Genomic DNA, 23,036 nt, shown 5'->3' with positions numbered 1-23,036 from the left:
TCATTTTTAAGTCTCAAAATCAAAAATCTCCTAAATCCAGTATCAGATACAAATAATCAAAGGCATTTATTTTCACAGGAGGTACAATTGCCCTTAAAATAAGTTCCTCATTCTAAAAGTGATGTTTCAAAATGAACATTCATAATCAGAAAGACTAAACTTCAAAATTTTAAAACAATTTTATTATTTGGAGGGCTTTTCATTATGACAAAAATGGCTTTTTAAAGTTCATAATAATTTGGTGTTCAAGTAAAATGTTTCTCAGTGTTTTCCATCCATATAAAATTTGTCCAAACACCGCTCCCTTCCCCCAAACCATGCCATAACTAAGGGTGATCTCCAGGTGGTGTAAGCTGTTACAAAACTACTGATCTTTTCCCAGTTATGATGACATGCATAAATGCCCCATTATCACCATAGTATTTATCTGTGTCTCACTTAAGGTATCATAGAATCACAGAACACCAGGTTGGAAGGGACCTCAGGGATCATCTGGTTCAACCCTTCTAGGCAAAGCATGACCAAGACTAGATGTCCCAGTGCTCTGTCCAGCTGAATCTTTAAAAGTGTCCAGTGTTGGGGAATCCACCAGTTCCCTGAGGAGATTATTCCAATGGCTGGTTGTTCTCACTGTGAAAAACTTTCCTCTAGTGTCCAACTGGAATCTCCCTGGGAATAACTTGTGCCCATCACCCCTCATTTTTTCCACATGACTCCTTGTCTCTGTCTTTTTTGTAGCCATCCTTTAGTTACTGAAACATGCTAATAAGGTCTCCCCTGAGCCTTCTTTTCTCCAAGCTGAACAAACCCAGCTCTTTCAGCCTTTCCTCATATGACTTCCCTGTCCTTTGATCATCTTTGCAGCCCTTCTCTGGATGCTTTCCAGCCTGTCCACATCTTTTTTGGGCAGCAAGGACCAAGACTGAACACAATATTCCAGGTGTGGCCTGACAAGTGCCGAGTAGAGTAAGATGGTGACATCTTTATCTCTGCTGGTGATGCCCTTGTTGATGTAACCCAGCATCCTGCTGGTTTTCTTTGCCGCAGCTGCACACTCATATTGAGCTTGCTGTCCACCAGGACCCCCAGGTCCCTTTCCACAGAGCCGCTCCCCAGCCAAGTTCTGTTTTTGTAAATTCACAGTAATTCCAGAGATAACCATAAAGATATCTGAACAGTCATTAAAGAAAGTGGATGATAGTAAAGGGGTTTTTTGGTAGTTTTTCAAATTACAAATCATCCAGTCATGCTTAACTGCTAAAAATGCAAATTGTTAAAGTTCTCAAATCAAAACACAGCACCCCTCACAACACACACAAAAGGCAGTTTAATCAGTAAGAATGCAACTCATGGATGTAATCGTGAATTCACACAAACTTTCAGCCTACACACTGAGAAGATAACTGATAAATACCTGGAGAAGTGCAGAAAACATAGCACATGTTTTATAACTAGAAAATAAAGTCTTGCGTAAGTATAACAATACCTAGTCAAATCCAGTCCACCTGCCATAAATAGACTGAAGAGATGCTAGGTGGCTAAATTAAGCTGAAACTTGCTTCTCTGTAACATAAACCACAAATTTCAGGGCTAGTTCAGGAGAGCTATAACAGTGCAGCACTGGTGTTCTCATGCTCACTGTCATCTGTAGGAATAGCTGAAGTTCCGAGAGTAGGTAGTTCCAACAGCTTGACTCTAGTCAAGATACACTCTATGTTTTTAAAGACTTCCTTAGATATACTTAGGTTCTGTTTTTAGTGCTTAAGTACTCTTATTTGCTCTTCTAAATTAAATGAGTGACTGATTTTTTTTCCTGTAGTGAGCAGTCCTCATTCTCCAATTCTTGTTCTTCAACTAGGCATGAAATACTGTGTCAGTTAACACCACTACTCAGTGCTGACATGTTTAAATTGACTCAGGTAGCAAAAAGAAAGCACTAGTGTTAAACTAATTCTCATCCTAACATCTCACAGTTCATAGAATCTCTTAGCAGATAAAAGTCCTATTGCTCATGTGTGCCAAATAATCTTTCAATCTCTATTTATGCAAATTAACTTGTGCTTTTATCCCCTTCTAAATTTGCAAAACTGACAAGTGTTTTAAAGCCTTAAAACAAGCTTTATAAAATCCACATACAGAAACAGATTAGGTCAATATACATATAACAAATACCTCTCTGCCTACCCATCCTTCTAACATATCATATGAATACTGCTCACTAATTTTAAATACTGGAACTTAAATTTTTATGTCTTGCAAAATTTCTAACTCATATTATTATCAACTCAATTAAATGACTTATTAATATTCAAATAAACACTACAGAAAATTTGATTTATTGCTTCCCAATGAAACAAACCATAAAAGAAAAATAAAATAGAACCATAATTTAAATTATTTAAAACACAAAATGCCAGAACCGTATTCAGGAATGTGATGTAAAATACACACTGGGAAACTTAAAAGTTATTTTAATATATTTAAATTTTTTTTTCTTTAAGCTCTGTACAATGAAAATACCATACATGAGAAACTAGAAAAAAAAAACCTTTTTCTATGAGCACAAGAATAGTAAAATACCAGAATGGGTTCTTTCCATTTCCTCTTCTGTAGCTAAAGGTTTTAACTTAAGGACGCTCTGTGGTTTTCACTTAAGGACACACTCTAGTTCCATTAAAACCATGAAGACTTAATCACAAGCTCAAGTGCTTTCTGAATTGGAGAAGCCTTACATGTGCATTCAACCTTATGGATAGACTTAGATAATTTACATTTTCATACCACTGTCACTGCTCCCTACTCCTGTTATGTACAGATGAATTCAGAGCAAAAGAGGGTTCAACAGAGCTGCTATTTAAGTGCATATAATAACAGTTGTGAAAACAAACTGATAGTTGTCAAGTGCCTGGTAGTCCTCTGATTTTAAACTACTAGTAACAATCCTTTCATGCTTTCCTGGTCAGAAATTAATGGCTATTCTGTTTGAAGGGAGTCCCCATATGCAGAGACAGCCATAGAAGAGGTACAGCAGTTTTTGTAGCACTGCCTGTTCCTTGTCAGGCCTGGGGTTATGCCTCCCCAGACACAAAAGTCTCCCTGGCTGGCATCTGTGATTAAGCAGAACACAGAAACTGGGCAAGCCAGGTGGACAGCTGTGGTACCCTCCATTTTAACATCTGCATTATAAAGCTACTGTTGCTTTTGTCAAACCAGATTTTGTGGCATTTGGCTGGATAGCATCTTCACTTCTGCAGTTCCATGTTTAGTACGTTTCTCTTTTAAAAGTTCTCAAGCTACATCTCTTATTCTTCAGTTGTCAATCTCTTCAACATATGTTTATTTTCCAATATTTAAACAGTATTTAACTGCTTTCCTTATTAATGTAATGATCTACCAGCAGCAGGTGAGCTTTACAGAGCACTATCTTTTTCTAGCCAATATAACCTGGAGAATTGTACAGATAGCATCTTGTGTTTGGCAACTGCAACAAAGTATAAAAATATTAGCCAGGATATGCTGAAACAGAGGAAGTAAAACTGATTTCAGGCTGGCAAACAAGACCTATCTGTGACAGCGCTCACTAGGACTCTACCTTTTGCCATCCCAACTTTATGCCTGGTCAACATAAAAATCCAAGAATCTTCATTCCAGGCAACAGATTTGAAGTCAAGCAGTAAATATTTGTGTCTTCAGCTCTGTGGGGCCTTGTTTGAAAATGCCATAGTCTGACTCAAGTGCTTTGCTTATGTTTGCAATCACTTGCCAAATGCTAGAACACATGCTTAATCATATTATTGCAATAACAATGTGGGTGCTTGGCCACTGAGATTTTCTGCTTCAGAGCTTCTCTAGGCTTGCATTTAAAAGATGTGATGCTAGGACATGACAGTTCCCCCTAAACTCATGCTCAAACTGTCCAAGCCTTTAAACAATGTCAGTTGGCATTTGAGAGAGATGAATTGGCATGCAATAGTTAACATCGCATTTCCAAAACCCAGAGAAAACAGTTCTGCATGTATAAAGGTGCAAAATAACCCTTGCTCAGCATCCCACAGGGATGACTACCTCGGCCACCCCTTCTGTGTACCTCTGGGACAGAGACATGATCCTGTCTTCTCCCTGTCCCTCTCTGTGTCTTTCGGTAACCTTGCCATAGGGTATCCTGGCAGCAGTGCTATACGCTTCCTTAGCTCAGAAGCTGCAATGCCCCGCAGGGGTCATGGGGAGGGAGAAGCAGCTCCTGACTGCCTTCACACAATTCATACCCATGTAAGGTCCAGGCACCATCTACTCAGAGGACTCCAGCAGATGAGGAGCAATGTGACGCTATTCTGACAGGCTAACACAAGCCAGTGCTGGCGTTGCCAAGAGCTCTACTGAGCCTTTGTCATTTAACGACAAAGAGTAATTTCCTTTAATTCCATCTAATGCCATCTATTTTCAAAAAGGGAACATGTATGAGTGTATGCATGTATTATAGATAGGTTTATAAAAGGAGGGAAAACAAACATGTATCACAGAGCACAGTTTAATGAGCTCATCCCAGCCACTGAATGTATCTAAATCCAACAGCAATCCAGGAACTGCATGGGGAGACTCAAGCACAGTGTGAAACACCAGCACGGAGCTCAGACCAAACTCACAAGGTCACCTTTTCTTCCTCCTCCCTGTTCTCTTGGCATGAGTCAGACACAATTTTCACCATTACCTTTAGCACAATTTACTACATAAAGCTGTAGTTTCAGGCAATAGGGTACAAAATCAGCAAAAAGGTCAGAGAAACACAAAAAGTATCTCCAATAGAAGAGCTGGAGAGGATTTAGAAAAGGATGATAGAAGTAATGAAAATGCCTTAACAAGACAGCATTTCAGCTAGCTGCTTCCTCTGCTACCTGGTCAGAGAAATGCTGCCAAAGGTAAGAAGTCTAAATATGAAACAAACACTTCAGTGTTTTAAACCTTTATTCATTTTAGCTATTTACATTTTTCATTGCTTGTGCTAAACCCAGGCTACTGGGCATCTTTTAAGAAAAAGATGCACAAAAATTAAGATCCTCAGTAGAATAATTCTTATCCTCTATAGTACAGAGTTGACAATAAAACCCCATCAAGTTACAAAGTATGAATTCTAGATAGGAAACGATGTGGGAACTAAAATCACCTCAGTATTTCCACTAGCAATGCAAGTAAAGATAGAAGAGAGTGGAAGAAATAAAAACAATAGTTTATTGAATGAGGGGAAATACACCTGCAAGCTTTATCTGTAAAACCTACTGGTACAGCAGAGACCAGCAAGCCTGTAACAGGGATATGGCACATGAGAAAGCCCTCCAGTCAGCACTGAACTAGCACTCCAACATAAGAATGAACTGTGCTTTAATCATATTTGTCAGCTTCATGCGTGAGGGCTCTGAACTGAAGAAAATTGCCAATAAAATAAGGAGAAAAACATGGACTTTAACATCACGGATTCTCCATGCTGAACACAAATGTCTCATGATTGAAGGAGAACCAGACTAATATGGTAAGTTATGAGAGGATGCAATTGTGGATAAAAGGGACTAATATGAAATGAAAACCATGTAAACAACTGATTAGGAAAATGACGACTCACAACCCCAGGACTACTCAGAGTATGGGAAAAAGCACTAAAGATCTTTTAAATGTCTGAAAAGGAAAGAGCAATAGGAGAACCTGCTGCATTTAGGCAAGTGACTAGGGTTTGGTGACAACTACCTTCTACAGAAGCAGCACATAGACATTCTGCTCAGCACCCAAGAAAGAACAGACAATAAGTTGTCTCTGCATCACAAAAAAAGCAGAAGAGTGTATAACCATATTAAAGACAGCAATTAACCTAGAGATAATTGTTTCCCATAAAACAGATAAGCAGTAATATATCAAACACAGTTCCAAAAAGGTAATGGGTATGATTATTCTAGTAGTAACATTTGACTGATTAAGGACCTTAACATATTTATCCATTTGTTCATTCACCATACTCTGTAACACAATGAAATGTGTCCATCAGCAATATGAATGTTGGTCTAACCAAGTACTTCTACAAACTGAAAATTACCCAGAATAGCTTCAGTTGTAACTCAACCAATGATGGAATGCTGATGCTGATTGCTTGTTAAAAACTAGCAACTCTGGGTTTTAACAAGTTCAGAGAAAACAGTAAATCTAAACCAATTTTTCCTTCTTCAGTAAAATAAGGACTTCCACAGTAATTTTAGTTCCAGTACAGAAGTCTTTCCCCACCGCCCCCTTATCTGCTTGTGGGAAAATAATGCAATGTGCCTGTCTATACTCTTCCTGCATCTATGTTCAAAAGAAGTAATTCTCATTATGTAAACATGATGTATTATTAATTAAATGGAAGAAGCAAGGCAATATGATAAAATTCACCTTAAAAGTGCTTAAAAACCAAAGTGGTATTCAACAAAAAGAACAGCTGAGTGCTGTTACCCAGAAAAAAACTAAAACCAGTTTAAAAGCATTAAACTGAATTCCATGAAAACAGGCAGTGAGCAGAGTTACTTCTGTAGATGTTCCCACCATCTGCTGCAAAGTAGCCTGAAGAAATAATGCATTCAGCACCAAAGAAAACCCCAACCCCCCCCCAAAAAAACCCCCAAAACCCAAAAAGAAGTAATTACTTTGGTTTACTGTTAATAATTGTAATTACTGTTATTAAAAAGTAATTATACGAATCATAGAATTATAGAATAGTTAGGGTTGCAAAGGACCTTAAGATCATCTAGTTCCAACCCCCCTGCCACAGTCAGGGACACCTCACACTAAACCATGTCACCCCAAAACTCCATCCAACCTAGCCTTGAACATGGTCACAAATGGAGCATTCACAACATCGTTGGGCAACCCATTCCAGTGCCTCACCACCCTCACAGTAAAGAACTTCTTCCTTATATAATCATAGAATCATAGAATAGTTAGGGTTAGAAAGGACCTTAAGATCATCTAGTTCCAAACCCTCTGCCACGGGCAGGGACACCTTGCACTACATTTATTGTTCCCTGCTATGCACAAATAAAGTATTTAGTATCCTGACCTCAGGTACATGTCTAGTGAAAATTGGTGGCAAGTCACGCATGCAATTCCTGCGGGAATTGCCTTTCTCAGACCTGAGATGTAGAAACAATTCCAATAAACAGTACAATGTAAAAGAGAGACCTGAGTTGATAGATCAAAAACATAAAATGAGACCTTTAACAGTTACTGTTACTGCATAATTGCAGAATATTTTCCTGTGACAACTGTAAAATTTAAAGAATCTTCTGCCCTCACCACTCAAAAGAAAGGAAAAAGCCCTGGCATTCACTGAATACCGTGTTGCATTTGATCCCACAGAAGAGAAGAAATCCATAAGCTAGTATATTTGACAATATCATTAGTAACTGAAGCTGTCCAGTTAGGTAGCAATAATAGAACAACATAGGGAGGCTTTTACAACCACTTGAGAAAGACTGTTATTGTATCTAGATGGAAATCAAGAGGTTCACTTTCACAGCAGAAAATAAAGTTTCAAAATACACTGAGAAAACCTCAAGAGCTTTATCTTCAAGAAGAAACATAAGGAAAAGACAGGCAATGGTTCCAACTTGTTGACATTTTTCTGGGAGGTAGCAACTGCGGACTGAGATTTCTGTTCTGCTGAAGCTGAAACAGGTCTTGCAACTTGGTCTTTGACACTGCGTAAACACACCTTATCATTCAGTAATTCACCGTGGTGTAACAAAGAAACAAGAATTATTCCTAAGTGGTATTTACTCAAACTGACATATAAAAGCAGATTTTGGAGCACTGACATTGTGGTGCAACCGTAAATATCACCTAAAAATAGTTCCTACTTAGTTCTACTTATTATCAAATTATGCTGGGTTTGCACCATGCTCGAGAAGAACTATCATTTAATTAAAACTTTCATTACATAGAAACATCATCCTTTATAACTTAACACTAATACCCAGAGAATTCAGTGACTCAAAACAAAATAACAATTTAGGCATTTTTTAGTGTGAAACCTCATGTACACTAACAGAGTTAAGACCCTTATAGCATCAGTTCTTTGAGATAGAAGGAAACTCTTCTGCTGGAGAAATAAACTAAACCAGGAGAATAAGCAATGAAAATGGCCTTTTAATTTATCCAGAGGTGAATACACGTTCTGAAATGCAAAAACTTTCAACAGGGATTTTTCTTGCTTGGCTGTCTAACTTCACTTACCAGATTTCAAACAAATACATTAAAATAAAGCGGAGAAGGGGAGGTTGAGTTTCTTGCATCCAAACCTTAACACTGGGGATGAGCAGAAAGCATTAATACAGTTGTTTTGTAACTCATCTGAAACGTGCCACTTTGCATCAGCTCCACAGAACGAATAACCACATTTTCCTAATGAAGGGAGACTGAATTGTAGTTTTGGTCACAACTGCCTTGCCTGGGCTGAACCTGAGAGTACACAATTGACTGAACACAAACATACACAGATACACTCTGAATACTGCTGTCTGCCAAGACAGTCACGTCATACATATGTTATGGGAAAGAGTACAGCAGAGAGCTGAAACTGTCCTCTACACAGTCAGCTGGGAGGAAACCAGAAGCAATTAGTATCAAATTGACTCACATGTGATTGTGGGTGGCTTCAACAAGCCAAAGTTAAACATTCTGATTTCAGACATATTGAAACATTTTGGATCAAAAAGTAAATGATCAGTATTTCTGAGAACAGTGTTGACAAGACTTGTTTGGCAAAATAAACCAACTGAAACTGTAATTTTTTTAACCATGAACACAGATACAAAACAGTAACATTTCACATGAATAGAAATTCCAAATCTACTCAGCTTTCACTTTTATATAGGACTTGGGAAAATGGGAACCCAGTGTTCCCTATTGGAAAAATGAAATTGTTCTGTTTTGCCAAGTGTACAAGGTGACACTTTAGAATGATGGGGGGCGAAGAGGAGGAGATAAAACACACACTTGCAGAGATTCACTTACAATTTTTATTTACTTAGAAGTTGGCATTTTTCCCCATGATCCTCTTGTAAGTGTTATAATACATAGTCTCTGGAGCAGCAGTAAGTATACAAGTGTGAGGAACGAACAGTCACACCTTCATGCAGAAATAATCTCTGGGATATAAAGTTAACCTAGTCAGTGTACCTTTTCTCTGGATGCTGCATATGAAAAGTGTCATGAAACAGTTTCTAAGTCCCTCTCCTCCACAATGGGGAACTCTCTGCAGTGTCCAGGTACAGGGCAGGAAAATGTACAGCAGCTTCAACTGGCTTTGCTCTTTTATGGAAATTACCTTGAATTTTTCTGAAGATGTTGATTGATGATTTGAAACAGGTGGCGAAAAGGTCATTCTTATTTTGTACATCCCTAACTTTCTACAATTCTTTGAAACATTTGTTACAGTTACAATAATTTTAGCATCTTGCCTTTTTTTTTTTTTTTGGTTAGGTATTTAGCAGTCATAATTTGGTATTTACTGCCTCTTACATTCTCAGAACGGATACTTTCAGGTATACATAATAGCAGCATTAGATGCTTTCTTGTTCTCTTCCACCTTGTGTCTCAGACCTGAGCTCAGGGGTTATTAAGCAGAGCAAGAGGTACGGTGATCCTATTCATCACTGACTCTTCAGCCAGTCCATTGATACCAGTGGGTATGACTGAACACAGTCCCATAACAATTCATTGCCTATGTTCAGGACAAATGCTGTAAGTGTAGCATCATGCAAACATGCCCAATGAGCGCCACAGAAAAATATGCTTATCTTGTGCAAAGAGGTGGGATATTATGCTGATAAAGTTGCAACAATCCTAACTGTTTACTACCACCACACAGCAGAGCATCAGGTACAAAGGCAGAATCCCAACGCTACATTGCACACCAAAAGAGCCAACTCACACCCCATGTGAGCCAAGAAGCAGCACCCTGCTGCTGGGTCCAGTTGTGAGCCTGCACACAAGAATGCACTCAAATTTTCAGGTAACATTCAGCACTCCAACTTTTGTTCCATATTTCCTACAATAAGAAGCAGCCAGCTGTACTGTGCCAGTGCCCAGGGGCTGTCTCGATGGTAATTCGTATTTGGGGTAACATTCCCCTTCTCCCAATATAACACTGATACATTTAAAAGAACTATTCCAGATAAAGAAATTACCTCTCACTCAGAAAAGACAGCGTGCTGCTGCATCGCTCATGCAATTTGGATTCCCCAAAACTGTCCTCATGTCTCCAAATGAGACTTTTATCTATGGCGTCTTTCAGCCTTGAGGAGAAAACAGCATGCTACCCTACGATTAGCATGGGCAGGATCCTTCCTTAAACTCCAGGGACAGTTACTAGCCACTTGAAACAAAAACATGTAAATGCTTTGTGAATGGATTAAAATCATTTTGCATGAACAATCAGGTGACCAAGATACTGAAAATTCAGAATTTGATTAATTCCTGAAAAGAAAATGTTCCTGTTGTCTATGTAAACTTTATGCTAGTTTTATGCAATTAATGTTTTAAAATTTTAAATAATTGCAGAGCAAAATCTTGGAGACAAGTGAGGTACTGTCTCAACATCAGTTTGAACTAGCCTGCATGCAGACTGCAGAAGCATTACATTAATTAAAGGTGATATAGCCATGCATATAATTCAAGAGGGAAGAACATGATCTGATATCACAGAATGTTAGTAAACAGCCTTAGCTGTAGGAAATCCTATTTTGAGACAAAGTTACCTGACCACTAATAATGCTACTTTACCTATGACGAACAGCTGGGAAATCAGGAAAGAGGAACTGAAGTTCTGCAAAATCTTTTGTGATGCTTATGGAATCTATCATTACGGTTTACTTAAAAAAAAAAAAAATCAGATTTAATACTTTCACAAATTACAAGTAAAGCTTTTAATGAAAATGAAAGATTACGCTCTAGTTGCTTAGCTCAAATTTGAATTTAAGATTAGAAACAAAATGACTTTAGGTAAAAAACAAAACCATTTGGGTCTACATATATATCATGTTCTTCTTGCTTCTGTTCACTAATGCAGTGCAGATGATTAACATGCAGAGTACCCCTCTTAATTCTCCCAAAAAAAGTCAATCTAAATGTTGCATAGTTCAGCAGCCAAAGGTCAGAAAATCCATCTATATAAATATACATATGTCAGATTTTAGCTTTCATCAAAGACATGCATGCTGATTTTCACTATCACGGATTTCACATTTCTGTAGTCTGTTCCCAAACACAAACAGTGAAACACAGCACAAAATATGCATTATGGGATATTGAAGACTGATGATAATATTCTCCACAGGCACATGAACACAAATCCCACTGAAGTCAGCATCAACGCATCTGCATGTGGTACAATATAGATTTGCCATTCATCAACAATCTTCTGTGTTTTAGCCACCAGCATGATTTACCCAGTCCTGAAACAGATCTGATGAGCCAGCCTCTGAAGGGGCCCGTCTCTTTCATGCACTACAGAAGGAGCCCAGACCACAAAGTCAGGCTAAATGCTTCATTTCAGACAAATGTCTCAGCCTCTTCTACATTTGCTGCCACACCTGTCACAAAAGCAGCAGTCAGGGATGCAGCAACTAAAAGCCTGAAGACCACCAGAGAGATGAAGGCAGGTACCAGGAAGATTTCTACCTTACAACCTCAAATCCCATGTCTAAATCAAAAGAAGATGGTAAAGTTCCAGACATTTTACTGAAGTATATAGATTTTGAAAACATACCATGGATGGATGTGGAGTTTCTACCAGTCCTACTATGTTTTATCCACAATATGCAATACTTAGAACGTGATCTAGAAGTTCAAGACTCATGAAATGCGGAACTCAGGAACATGAAGCAATCAAAAGCATACATCACCAACACAAGGAGTGCTCCCAAGTTCCTGCACCTTCCTGTAGGCATGCACGCATGCTGTCTTTGGGGTGATAGTTGGACATGCACCATTCCTCTCACCCCCTACTCCAGTTTCAATGAAAAGGAAATCCAGACAGGAACTGCACCATATCCCTCACACTGCAGTGAGTTCCCCTATTTCCCCTCCTCCTCACTGCGTACCTCCGTGTCTTTTCTGACCCTCCAGGGATATCAAGACCTGCATGCTTGGAGCAAGAAGTCTTGCACAGCCAGAGGTCAACACGCAGATCCCCAGGCGTCCTGCCACCTGTGCACCTTGCTGAGCCAGGGAGACATGTCACAAATCCTGCGCAAACTGGAGCTGGGTAATCCACAAAGGATATTCTTTACCTTTAAGGCATCATCAATGTTCTCACTGAATGATTGGGGAAATTTCTGCTGGATTTCAGATTTTCTGTAAAAATCAACAACATAGAAACCTCAGGTGATTAAAGATCCTCAGACAGCCTTGTAAGACTAAAGGAATTAGCCTTGCTGTCTGTAAATCCCTGCCTAGATTCTTTTTTAAGTTTCCCTTCCTGTTATGTATTAAATGCTGTTGCTGATTTTAGACTGGAAGTGGCTGTGAAGTAAGAAATCCCAGCATATATTTTATATATCAGCTTGTTAGGTAAGATCATTATTATTTTATCATACAAAGCAGTACTGAAATTTCACTATCACATCAGCTGCTGTTACCTACCACTGTGCTCACAACAGATGTTGCTAAATGATTAAAAATATTTCTGACTTAATCCTCGAAGTTTTATGGCTTTTTTCTGGAGAAAAGTGGAGAACATTAACTTCTACTGTTTTGTACCATAGGCAGTGTTCATTCTTTAGACCTCCTGGAAATACTGCTATTGCTGTCTTTTGTTCCAGTGCTCTACAAAATGTTTTAGATTGTATAAACTGCTATCTTCAGAAACTTACATTCCTCTCTCACTCTAATTTTCGCTTGTTTTATTTGTTACTTAGATGTCAAGATACTGCTATTCTTCCTTCATCACATCTGCCATGTTGCTGTAACTCTTAATTCTTTCCTGGCCAGCAAGAGGTTGTTACAGACTCTCAACCCCACCGACATCCCTGGGACTTGAACAGTAACACAGATTGCTGCCCAAACTTTCCAGACATTTTGATGTTGTATGGTTTAGTTTTGAAGATCCTGAAGTGAGACTACATACAAAATATCTAGTACCCTGGGAAAGTTTCATCCCATTCACACTACCTGAAAATAAAATTATATTAACTAACTTCTCTTATCACTACAGCACTTCGATCCAATTTTGTCAATGGTTGTTGCATTTTTTTAGTTCAGATTTCTACACTTACAGAGAGAAAAACGAATTCTTATATTGTAAGGGGAGAAGTACGATTTTAAGACTCACTTAAGAAAGCCATAAGAGCAGCATTCTACAAAAACTGTTTTGAGAAATTAATAATGGACTAGAAATTTCTAGTACATGCGATATTCCATTAATAAATTTAAAAAACCCCACTTGAAAATTGAAATTTTAAATTAGTTTGAGAAAATAATGCATAAAACCAAAGATTAGCAGAGCAGAACTAAACTAATATAGAAAAATCAATTGTTGCATTGCAAAACAGAAGAGAAAATTGGTTTATAGTCTTTAATCATAAAAAAACCCCAGCTGGTTAGGAACAATTCTCAAAGAAGCTCATTGTGTTTTCTGAATGCATTAAAAAAAAAATACCAGTACAATGGTTCTGATCCCACATTGGAACATGCTGCAAATGCTTAGGGAGAGAGAAAAAAAAACCAACCCATATAATCCCCTATTTTAACTAATATCTGGGATCTTCCATAGCACTAAGCTCCCTGTGTGGTGGGGCTTGCGACTCGACACACATCTCTCAAGCCCATCTATTTCATGGGGGAGGGATGCCGGAACCCACTGCTAAATGACCAGATATGTCAGACACTGTTCCCATCACAAGCCCCCACTCGTAAGTGTGCTTCTGCTATGCGTGATTCATACACACATGGGTATGTGGGGAAGGGAGGGCACTTTCCCACACCATAATGAGCAGAGAAATGGTAACTGTGACGTTCATGGCTCAAGTCTCAATGGCACAGTCATTCTGAGCTTCGCAATGCCAGTTTCCAAAGCATCCTCCCACAAGCTGCACCTCAGTTACAAGTATTTCCTGGTGGTACCGCCTTTACGTTCTCCTGCAATGTGCCACGTGCTGTAGAGGTGTTTAATTGACACAATCCATGATTTAAAACGCTGCTGTTGAAAGACCTGCTCTCTCTGCTGCTAAGCACTCAGCAGCTGGAAGGCTGACAGCTGGACTGTGTGCAACGGGTCTGTTTGCAATACACTTCAAGAGACCAAAATGCACCAAGTGTTGGATTAATACCACTTGGCAGGCCTAAGACATGTACATAGAGTAGGTCTAACAAAGTTCAGCAGTCTGACCTGGCTACCTAAAGTAGTCTGTCCTAAAACAGGGGACAAAAATCATGTCTATAAGAGCTGAAACATACACCACAGGCAAAAAACTGACAGAAGAGAAAGAAAATGTAAACCACTCCTCAAAGACAAGGGAATCTTCCCTTTTGAAAGGCTTCAACAATCAGTCATCACTCCTAAATTCAGCCAATGTGCACAAGAGGAGAAACCCAGTCTGGGCCAGGAGGAAAATCAGCACTGCCAAGTGTCCATCTGAACTAACACCAGTGCAATTAGCACTGTAGTCTACCTGTCAGTCTGCTGGGCACATATCTATTTGCTAACTAAGCTGATCAAGATTAATAAAAATAACATTTCAGAAAAAAATAGAAAAGCTGTGGCTGCCAACTCTCTTCAACAACTCCTCAGTTTCAGGCTAGTTACTGTCCAGCTCTGAGTTAGACACTGCCTGCTCGCACATAGTGGGTCCCTATGTGTCATAGTGAAACCCAGGTTCCTCTTTTCAAAGTAACAATTCATCTGGCTCCACAGTAATTTGCCCTTATTAGCAGCAATTAACCAGCATCTGATTAGAAATGTATGAGGTCTGTGCAGCTCAGGGATTACAATCTGCCACATGCACAACTATTGGTGTACACCCAGAGTAAGCCTGTTGGAAAAGCTATTTGTGCAGATGGTCAGAAGGGGCTGTGGTGGCTCCTGCTGCTGCTGGTCATTTACAACTGAGTCAATTTCTAATATGAACCTGCTAAACACCTGAGTTATCACCAAAACTCCCTTCAACAAACCAGGATTTAACTCAAAAGAATATGAGATGCCATTTGTAAGAATTGAGCTGTTTCATCCAAGATTTGGCAACAAGCAGCAAAGTTTCACAGAAATTCTCCAGTCTGAATACTCTGTAAAACTGACAGTGCTGCAGCACCAGACATTGTGATCCATGTTCTGTTTTCTGGGGTATTTTTAAATCCAGTTTGCAACAACCATGATCTTTTGGTTCATGATCCTTCCTTCTACCTGCATGGGAAGACCTCACAGATACTAAATAATTTTTAAAAACCTCTCAGTTCTTTAATCTCTTCACTAAGGTAAATACTGACATCAAAACCAGTATTTAATCAACTTCTAAGGGCAAAAAAGAACTCAGTCACATTCTTCTGAGCTGGCAGTGGGCAAGATTGGTTTTGGTTGTAATTACTGATGTACAAGGGAGAACATTAACAGCAGTATGACTAAGGGCACTACTGAAGGAATGTCTGAGCAAAGATGCAGGCATCACATCTACTTCTTCACAATTGCTATTATTATTACTACTTGTCATTTTTATTCCATCACTACTACTTCACATGAGAAGAAAGTGGCCCATCCACAACAAAGCTTTCACCCACACCACTACCATTTGTTCAAATTAGTAACTTTTTTTAAACAAATATTCAACTCTGGCAGAAAACAAGCTATCCACACTTCCCACACAGCTTTGAGAACACACCTAAAATGACAACCCTTGATATGCAGTTCCTTTGCTACTCCACTTACTTGGGGTTCTTCAACCCAATCTCACATTTCATTCCTAGTGCCAAAGCTTGCCTTTTCCTCTTTTTTTCTTTTTTGATACTGACACTTATTTAAATATATTAGGTTGAGGGGACCATAGAGATTTGCTGTTGATTGTACTAAAGGTATGAAACAGCGTAGTTGTACAGAAATGGATATAGAAAATAAATCCAGGCTTTAATTAGTCATCTTCACATTATGTTCCATAACTTGTATTTTGCTAAAAATAGTACACTTCATTATGTATTTAAAATGTCACTGTTAAACCAATAATAACCACTCTACTGCAAGATAAAAGTGATAATCCTTTCGAGAGAAAACTGCATGTAATTTAATTACCACTAAGCTTTTTGTACACATTTAATTACCAAAACTTACATTTAAACACTGCTTATCAACAGAAATCCTTTAAGCCTCTAGTTTGAGTAGACCCTGTGTGCAAGTGTTTATACTCTCAAACGTGCACAAACACGTATGTAAGACTTGTTATATGCACTTTAAGATAGAAGCCCTTTGCTAAGTCATTGCATCACAGTTTGAGGAATGAAACGAAGTTATAAAGAATTTGATGAATACAGATTAACTGCCAAAATTTTCTTTTGCTTGTGTTTGCAGAGCTGGAAAGTCTAAATACAGCTTGAGAACGCAGACCCACCATGCCAAGTCACCTTCACTTGGGGACACTGATAGCTGGCAGGAATTCTTCAAGTAGCCAGTTATTACAACCTTCAGCTTCTGTGGTAGCAAATACTGCTGTGAAGGTGTTTGACAAAGAACATACTTGTTACTAACATTTACAGTGAAAAGTGCGCCATACATATCCCACACATTTCTTAATCACTACTCCACCTTCCTCATGCAAATTTTAACAAATGACTTGCATGGAAAGCTTCCAGTTTCATAAAATTAGGCCCCACAGGGAGGTGACTTTCTTTTGTTCAGTAACTATGTAAGGGTTAAAGTATGAATAAACCTACAGAAATACTGCAATAGGTGAAGCAAAATCAATTATGAAGTATTAGCATAGGAAACCATTCAGGTAATGTAGCCCACAAAAGGAAGCTCACAGCTAAATTAGAGAGCACACCAAGTGAATACAAAAGTGCCTATCAACTAAACACAACAAATCCCACAAATCTTCATCAAAATCAAAAGGGGAAAAAAAAGCAGAACTGAACTAAAGATACACTTACTGTTGAAAGTGAAGCATTCTCTTCCAGATACTGCTAGGAAATGCAGAGGGAACTAGAAGTTAGATTTTCTTCTGGCACTTGGTAATGATGGTGATGTTCTTTAACCCAAGACTTTGGGGATTAAATTCAGTCACCCAGAATATGAGAGATCTAGACATGATTTTTTTTTCCTGAGCCCAGCAGAAAGTAGATCCACTAGTCCTAATTCATAGGAAAGTGTTCCATCCACTAGGCTATGAAAGGAAATAATCCCCTCCCCCATACTAACTCTTCTACCTTTTACAAAACCATTGCAACATATTTTCAGAGGACACAGCATCTCAGCAACGAGACGAGTAATCTGAAACACAGCTGCCACACTGTGCAGTGCTCTCTGAAGAGATTATGTCTAATGAAGAGTCTGGAAGATAATTTTACAGGTCATTTCAAGCAAGATAGTTGAGGCTGCAGATAAAACTGATGTTATGCCAATAGCAGAAACTGTAATATTGCGGGCAGGAAAGAATTATTAAAGATATTATTTAACAAAGAAATGGTTTAAAAGTCTGCATTGGGTTTGATAGTGCTGAAAAGCACTTGATCTGAAAACCACAAAAGCTGAGGAATAATCTATGCCTGAAGGCAGTTATGCACATCAGAACCCTTTTCCCCTGTGTTTTCATCTGATAATTTGTGTGCCTCATTTACTTTACAACTGACATTTTAACGCATAATTACCCTTCCTCACATGTACAAGAAAACATATTTATTTTTCACAGTGCAAAAAATTTCAAATATAACCAACTTCAATATAACCAGATGTCTGACTGAATTAGTGTATTCTCACTAGCTTAGTACGCTGACAAGCTGTTCGTCAATAACGTGTTTTCAGAAAGGAAGTTTACGTACAAGTGCTATCACTTTCAAATCCCACCACACATGAGCACTCAGATTTGGGGTTAGACTTGAAAATGCACTTTCTATCCTGTTTTAACCTACAAAGCTGGGCTTTTTGCCAACAAAATACTTGCACAAGAGGAAAAAAAATGTATCCACATTTCTGTACTACAGGAGGCAATCTTGACATGTATGTCACAATGTATGTTTTGATACATTAGAGGCAAGACTTGATGAGTAGGTGGAATAGGACTACCAGAAAGAAAGTGTTTACTTGCATATAATTTCTAATACACAATTATTCAGTTCTTAAAAAGTAGCCTCACTTTTTGGAAACCATTTAATTACAAATTCTGCAGATAGCTTAAGGTGTGTTTTTCCTACCAAAGGTTTGAAATTCAAAAGAAAAGCAAGATTTTTCAGCACAAAATCCCATTAGAATAAAGGTAAGAGTCTTCTATCCACGTACTGCCAAAAGACTGGCACAGCTGATGAGCCCAAGGTACCTTGCTGAAGTCTTGTTTGCAACAGAGGTAGCAGCTATCTCGGACACAATAAAGCTGTTCTTCAGAAAGAGTGGTACTGAATTCATACTCATTCAATATAGAATCATTTAGGTTGCAAAGGACCTTTAAGATGATCGGATCCAACAACTAACCCAGCACTGCCAAGTCCATCGCTAAATCAAGTGCCACATCTACACATCTTTTAAATACCTCCATGGATTGTGACTTAACCACTTCCCTGGGCAGCCTGTTGAGCACCAGTACTGAAACTGAAAGCCTCAAAAATATCCGTAAGTCTGTCAGGTCTCTTGCTACTTACTCACAGAGTCAGTTAGCATTGACAGCTCAGTATTTCAAATGTTTTTCCAATTTACGGGTAACTTAATATTTAAGCACACCAAAATGTCTCAGCCTGAACATAACAGAATAACCCAGTCAGCACTGCTGAACTCACTGACACATCGAGCCAGCTGGGTTTAACACTGACAATTCTTCTGATTTTTAATGTGACCCTGTTCTTTTACAATTAATGAATCATCTGAAAAATCATCTGGGAAAAAAATAGCAAATTCAATGTCTTTTATTAAACAGACAATTATTTGCTGTTACAAAGGGGCTGTATATCAAGGCTCAGGAGTAGCACCACTGAACTAGTTTGATGGATTAGGACTTTAGCTACAAATACAAGAAATAAGACTCTTACAATGTTTTTTATTATTGTTGTTATTATCCAGGCACTACACCATTTAAAGGCAGTCACAAAACAACATATGAAAAACATGTTCTATAAACAACACAAGCAATAATGTCAGCATTAGCACTAAATCACCACTTGCGGAAAACTATTGCTTGGTATCAGACTACTTTTCAAGTGACAGTCACACGCCATATTACACCAGTAAGCGTGTTACCCTCTCAATGTTTAAAAGGAGGGTCACTTCAGCTTTTTTTGGATGCCAGCTGTACTCTGCATTACCGTTCTGCATTTATCACCTTCAAAGAGATGTTCTTGGGGCATTTTTGCCCATGCAAATGATGCCTATCATTTTCCACTTAGTTAAAAAAAATACCCTAGCAATTGGATATACCAAAAAACACTCCAAGTGAAATGTAAGTTTAGTTAAAACATTTAAATACATCAACTAATGTAATCTGGAGGATTATTTTCTTGTGTTTGCATTTAAACAGAGACATACCATTCAACCTCAAGGAACATATAGCTCCGTTTCAATGGACAGACTCACAGACTCCATAGTTTAGACTCATAATTGAATGGTCACCAGAGATTCATACAAGGACTTTAAAGGAAAAATACAGCACCTGACAGCACGACCAGCTTCCTGAGCTGCCACATTTCTGGACAAGTAGCTAAAGAATAAACACTCACAAGCCATGTATGGGCAGACTTCATAAGGCACATATGCTGAGTCCAAGTACATTCACAGCACATAAAATACTGATTTTACATAATTTATCTGTTGGGGTAATACAGACCCTCCATCAGCAATATGCTCAGAATCTCCAGAGACCTTACAACTCTACAGATACAAGGTAAGATTCATACAGTACTCTCTACCATAATAACATCAGGAAATACTGGTCATTTGAGGATTTTCAGATAAAGTAGAGAAAAGTATTCTTACTGCACATAGATGACAAAGATTATAAACCATATATCCTAAACATGGGCTATCTGATCTGTTCTTGGCCATACGAAGGCCGCTAGTAAAGCTAACGACTTCTGGCCAAAAAGACATATCTGCAAAATGTACCTAAAACATGATGTAGGTAGAATTTAGGCAGGAAAATTCAAAACCTGTATTTAGTAATCAGCATACCCTGGAGAAGCCTATACTCCCTGCATTCACTCCTGCCAGCCAAGGAAGTCCTTTCATAAGTTGTGTGTAGGCATTGTCTATGGGCACCTGAGAGGTGGCTTCTTTCCACACCCAGAGAAGCCCCAAAGGACAGCTTCCCCATGCTTAACATGCATGTAAAAAACAAACATTGCCTACTAAAGTACCCTTTTTAGTAAAGATTATATATATTTGAGAAGGAACACATTCCTCAGATTTATATCCACGACGTAAATCATGTAGCTTTCATCTATTCTCTCAGACTGATGGAAGCACCTTCCATCAGGGAGGGACTCCAGCGTCCTGGACCTACCTGTACCTTTACAGAGAATCAGGCATCTAAGGGCTTGACATACAATAACTGGAGAAAAATTCCTGCACTTCGTTCTACAAAGTTCTACAAAGCCACTTGATTAGGATGTAGGCTGTCCTCGTAGCCACTGTGAGATGATGAGAGGCAATCTGCACACTTGTGTACTGGACCAAGGCCTGCTTATACTGCTGAAGAGAAAATATCAGCACCCCACAGACCTTGCCAATTTCGTCTGAAGAAATGCTCCGAATCACTTCTGCAAGATGTATCCTCTCAGAGCTGCACAACCATTCTGAATGAATATACAGCAAAGGAACTTCCAAATTACCATATTAGTGCAAAGTTGAAGTCCACTAATCAGAACCAATCTCTGAACTAACCATCATGAGGTTTTTCTTCAGAAAGTATTCATTAAACAGGTGCATTCATATATTTTGATATGGAGTTTAAGTCCAATGTGCAATTACATGTGCTCTTACGTGAGCATACTGAACTAGTACTCCAAAAGACAGTTAGAAGAGCAATACAGCAGTGAATTCTGAAAACTCTGGTTGTTCATAGCTGAGTTTACAAATAATCAAACACTGTGAGTGTTGCCGCTTCCGTTGCTGTTATTCCTTTCCTATACCCAAGTAGTTGGCAAATGGCTTTTAAGTCACTCATAGATAACACAGCAAGAATTAGGAGGGGAACTTGCCAGTCAAGCAATAAAATACAATTTGTACAAAAGAAAGTGGATTACCACATATCCTGGTAATCACCTGAGATTTTAGGGCTCATTTTGCACTGCTTAATACCCATTTCCCCCTCTGTGGGATGGCTTCTCAGAAGCATTAACAAGCAGTAATTACAGAAGTCCTGCTGACAAGAGGTAACCAGAGGGATACTGTCAACACTGACTGTCAGTTGACCTGGATGTTAAAAACTGCCGTTCCTGGAACCCTTATAATTTCTATTTCATTTAGATTTTATTGCATATGTTCTTCAATCCTACTTTATATCATAACTGTCCAACAAAACTTAATAAAAGCACACGAAGCTGTATTACTTTGACAAAACACAGTAATGAAAGGATTATGGATTTATGAACACTCCTGTACTGTGCATCCTCCCCGTGGGAGCAACTGATGCACCTAACTGATGTCGCCCGCGCAGGGAGGGAGGCAGGGAAAAAGGGAAGCCGGTCCCGGCCGGCGGGACTCACACGGGGTAGAAGGCGTAAGGCGGCAGGGCGCTCTCCTCGCAGGGCTCCGCGTCGAGCAGCAGGTAGTCTTGGCTGTCGTTCCGCCGGGCGCCGGCCGCCGGGGAGCTGCTCTTCCGCGGGGCGTAGGGCTGCGCTTGGCTCATGGTGCCCCGCGGCTGGGGCGCGCAGCGACTCCTCAGCGCGCCGCGGCTGCAGCGCGGAGCCGGCCGGCGCGCGGCACTGCGGCTCGGTCTCCGCACAGCCCGTGTCCCGCGGCGGAGCAGGGCAGCGCGGGAGCGGCTTCCACCGCGCCCCGCTGGGCGGTGCCTGTACCGAGCGGTGCCGCTGCCGCCGCCGCCGCCGCCCCGGGAGCACCCGCCCGCCGCGTCGAGTCGATGCGCAGCAAGAACGGCCGCAGGAAAGTTTGCGGCGTGTCAGGCGGCGCGGCGGTCCGCGGCCGGCGGGGAGGGGCGGGCGCCGGGAGGGCGGCGGGGCCGCTCGCCTCCCCGAGGGGCTGCGGTGCCCTCTCCGCGCCGCTGTCACCGCCCCCTCCAGCTCCCGCCCGGTCCCGCCCCGGCTCCCGCCCGGTCCCACCCCGGCTCCCGCCGCCTCAACGGAGCTGGACGACGGCGGCCGCCCGCCCGCCGAGGTGGCACCGCCTCACCTGCGCCTGCACGGTGCAGCCTCCCGAGCCGAGGTGTGCACGCCGGTGCTCCGGGCGGGCCCCGCAAAGGGGTCGTGTTCTAGAGACCGCCCCAGCAGGGACAGCGCTCCCCTTCCACCGCTTCTTGTACAGCCTGGTCCGAAGGAAACCGCGCAGAGCTGTGCCTGGGAGCAAGGCAGGACGGAGCGTGTGCGGCTGGCTCCGCTGCTGGGGGCCAGGAGCAGGTCGGGTCCTCTGGCTTTGTTTTGGATGGGCAATACACTGTGTGCTGTGCTTGTATCCTTTCACGCAACTTGTATTTATCACCTTTAATAACTTCAGAGGAGAGCAGGGGCAAAATACCACCGTTAAAAGCAAAAACCCCACCAATAGTTCTGCAGTAATAACTCGGTCCACTTGTATTTCCTAGTTCTGCTTCACTGGTAGCACTTTGATGGTATTCTTACTTTACTTATTTAGATAATAATAGCTTAAATAGACTAAAATAATGACA

At 40.2% G+C, this 23,036-nt stretch overlaps 1 protein-coding gene across 4 annotated transcripts in view; it reads right to left on the bottom strand.

Annotated features, from left to right (window-relative positions):
- TRPC6 (transient receptor potential cation channel subfamily C member 6) overlaps positions 1-22,409 on the bottom strand; it is a 93,389-nt gene extending 70,980 nt beyond the window's left edge. For 3 of the 4 annotated variants that reach the window (XR_003989942.1, XR_003989943.1, XM_030475693.1), the window contains exon 1: positions 21,901-22,406. Coding sequence is in view for 1 of the 4 variants with exons in the window: in XM_030475693.1 (XP_030331553.1) it covers positions 21,901-22,043 (143 nt within the window). In the remaining 3 variants the exon portion in view is untranslated. Of the gene's footprint in view, positions 1-21,900 lie in introns of all 4 variants that reach the window. The other variant, XR_003989941.1, reaches the window with a different exon arrangement.
- Positions 22,410-23,036: the final 627 nt, after the last annotated feature.

Source organism: Strigops habroptila, chromosome 2, assembly GCF_004027225.2.
Source record: "Strigops habroptila isolate Jane chromosome 2, bStrHab1.2.pri, whole genome shotgun sequence".
Lineage (NCBI taxonomy): Eukaryota > Metazoa > Chordata > Aves > Psittaciformes > Psittacidae > Strigops > Strigops habroptila.
This window is presented reverse-complemented; position numbering and strand designations above follow the sequence as displayed.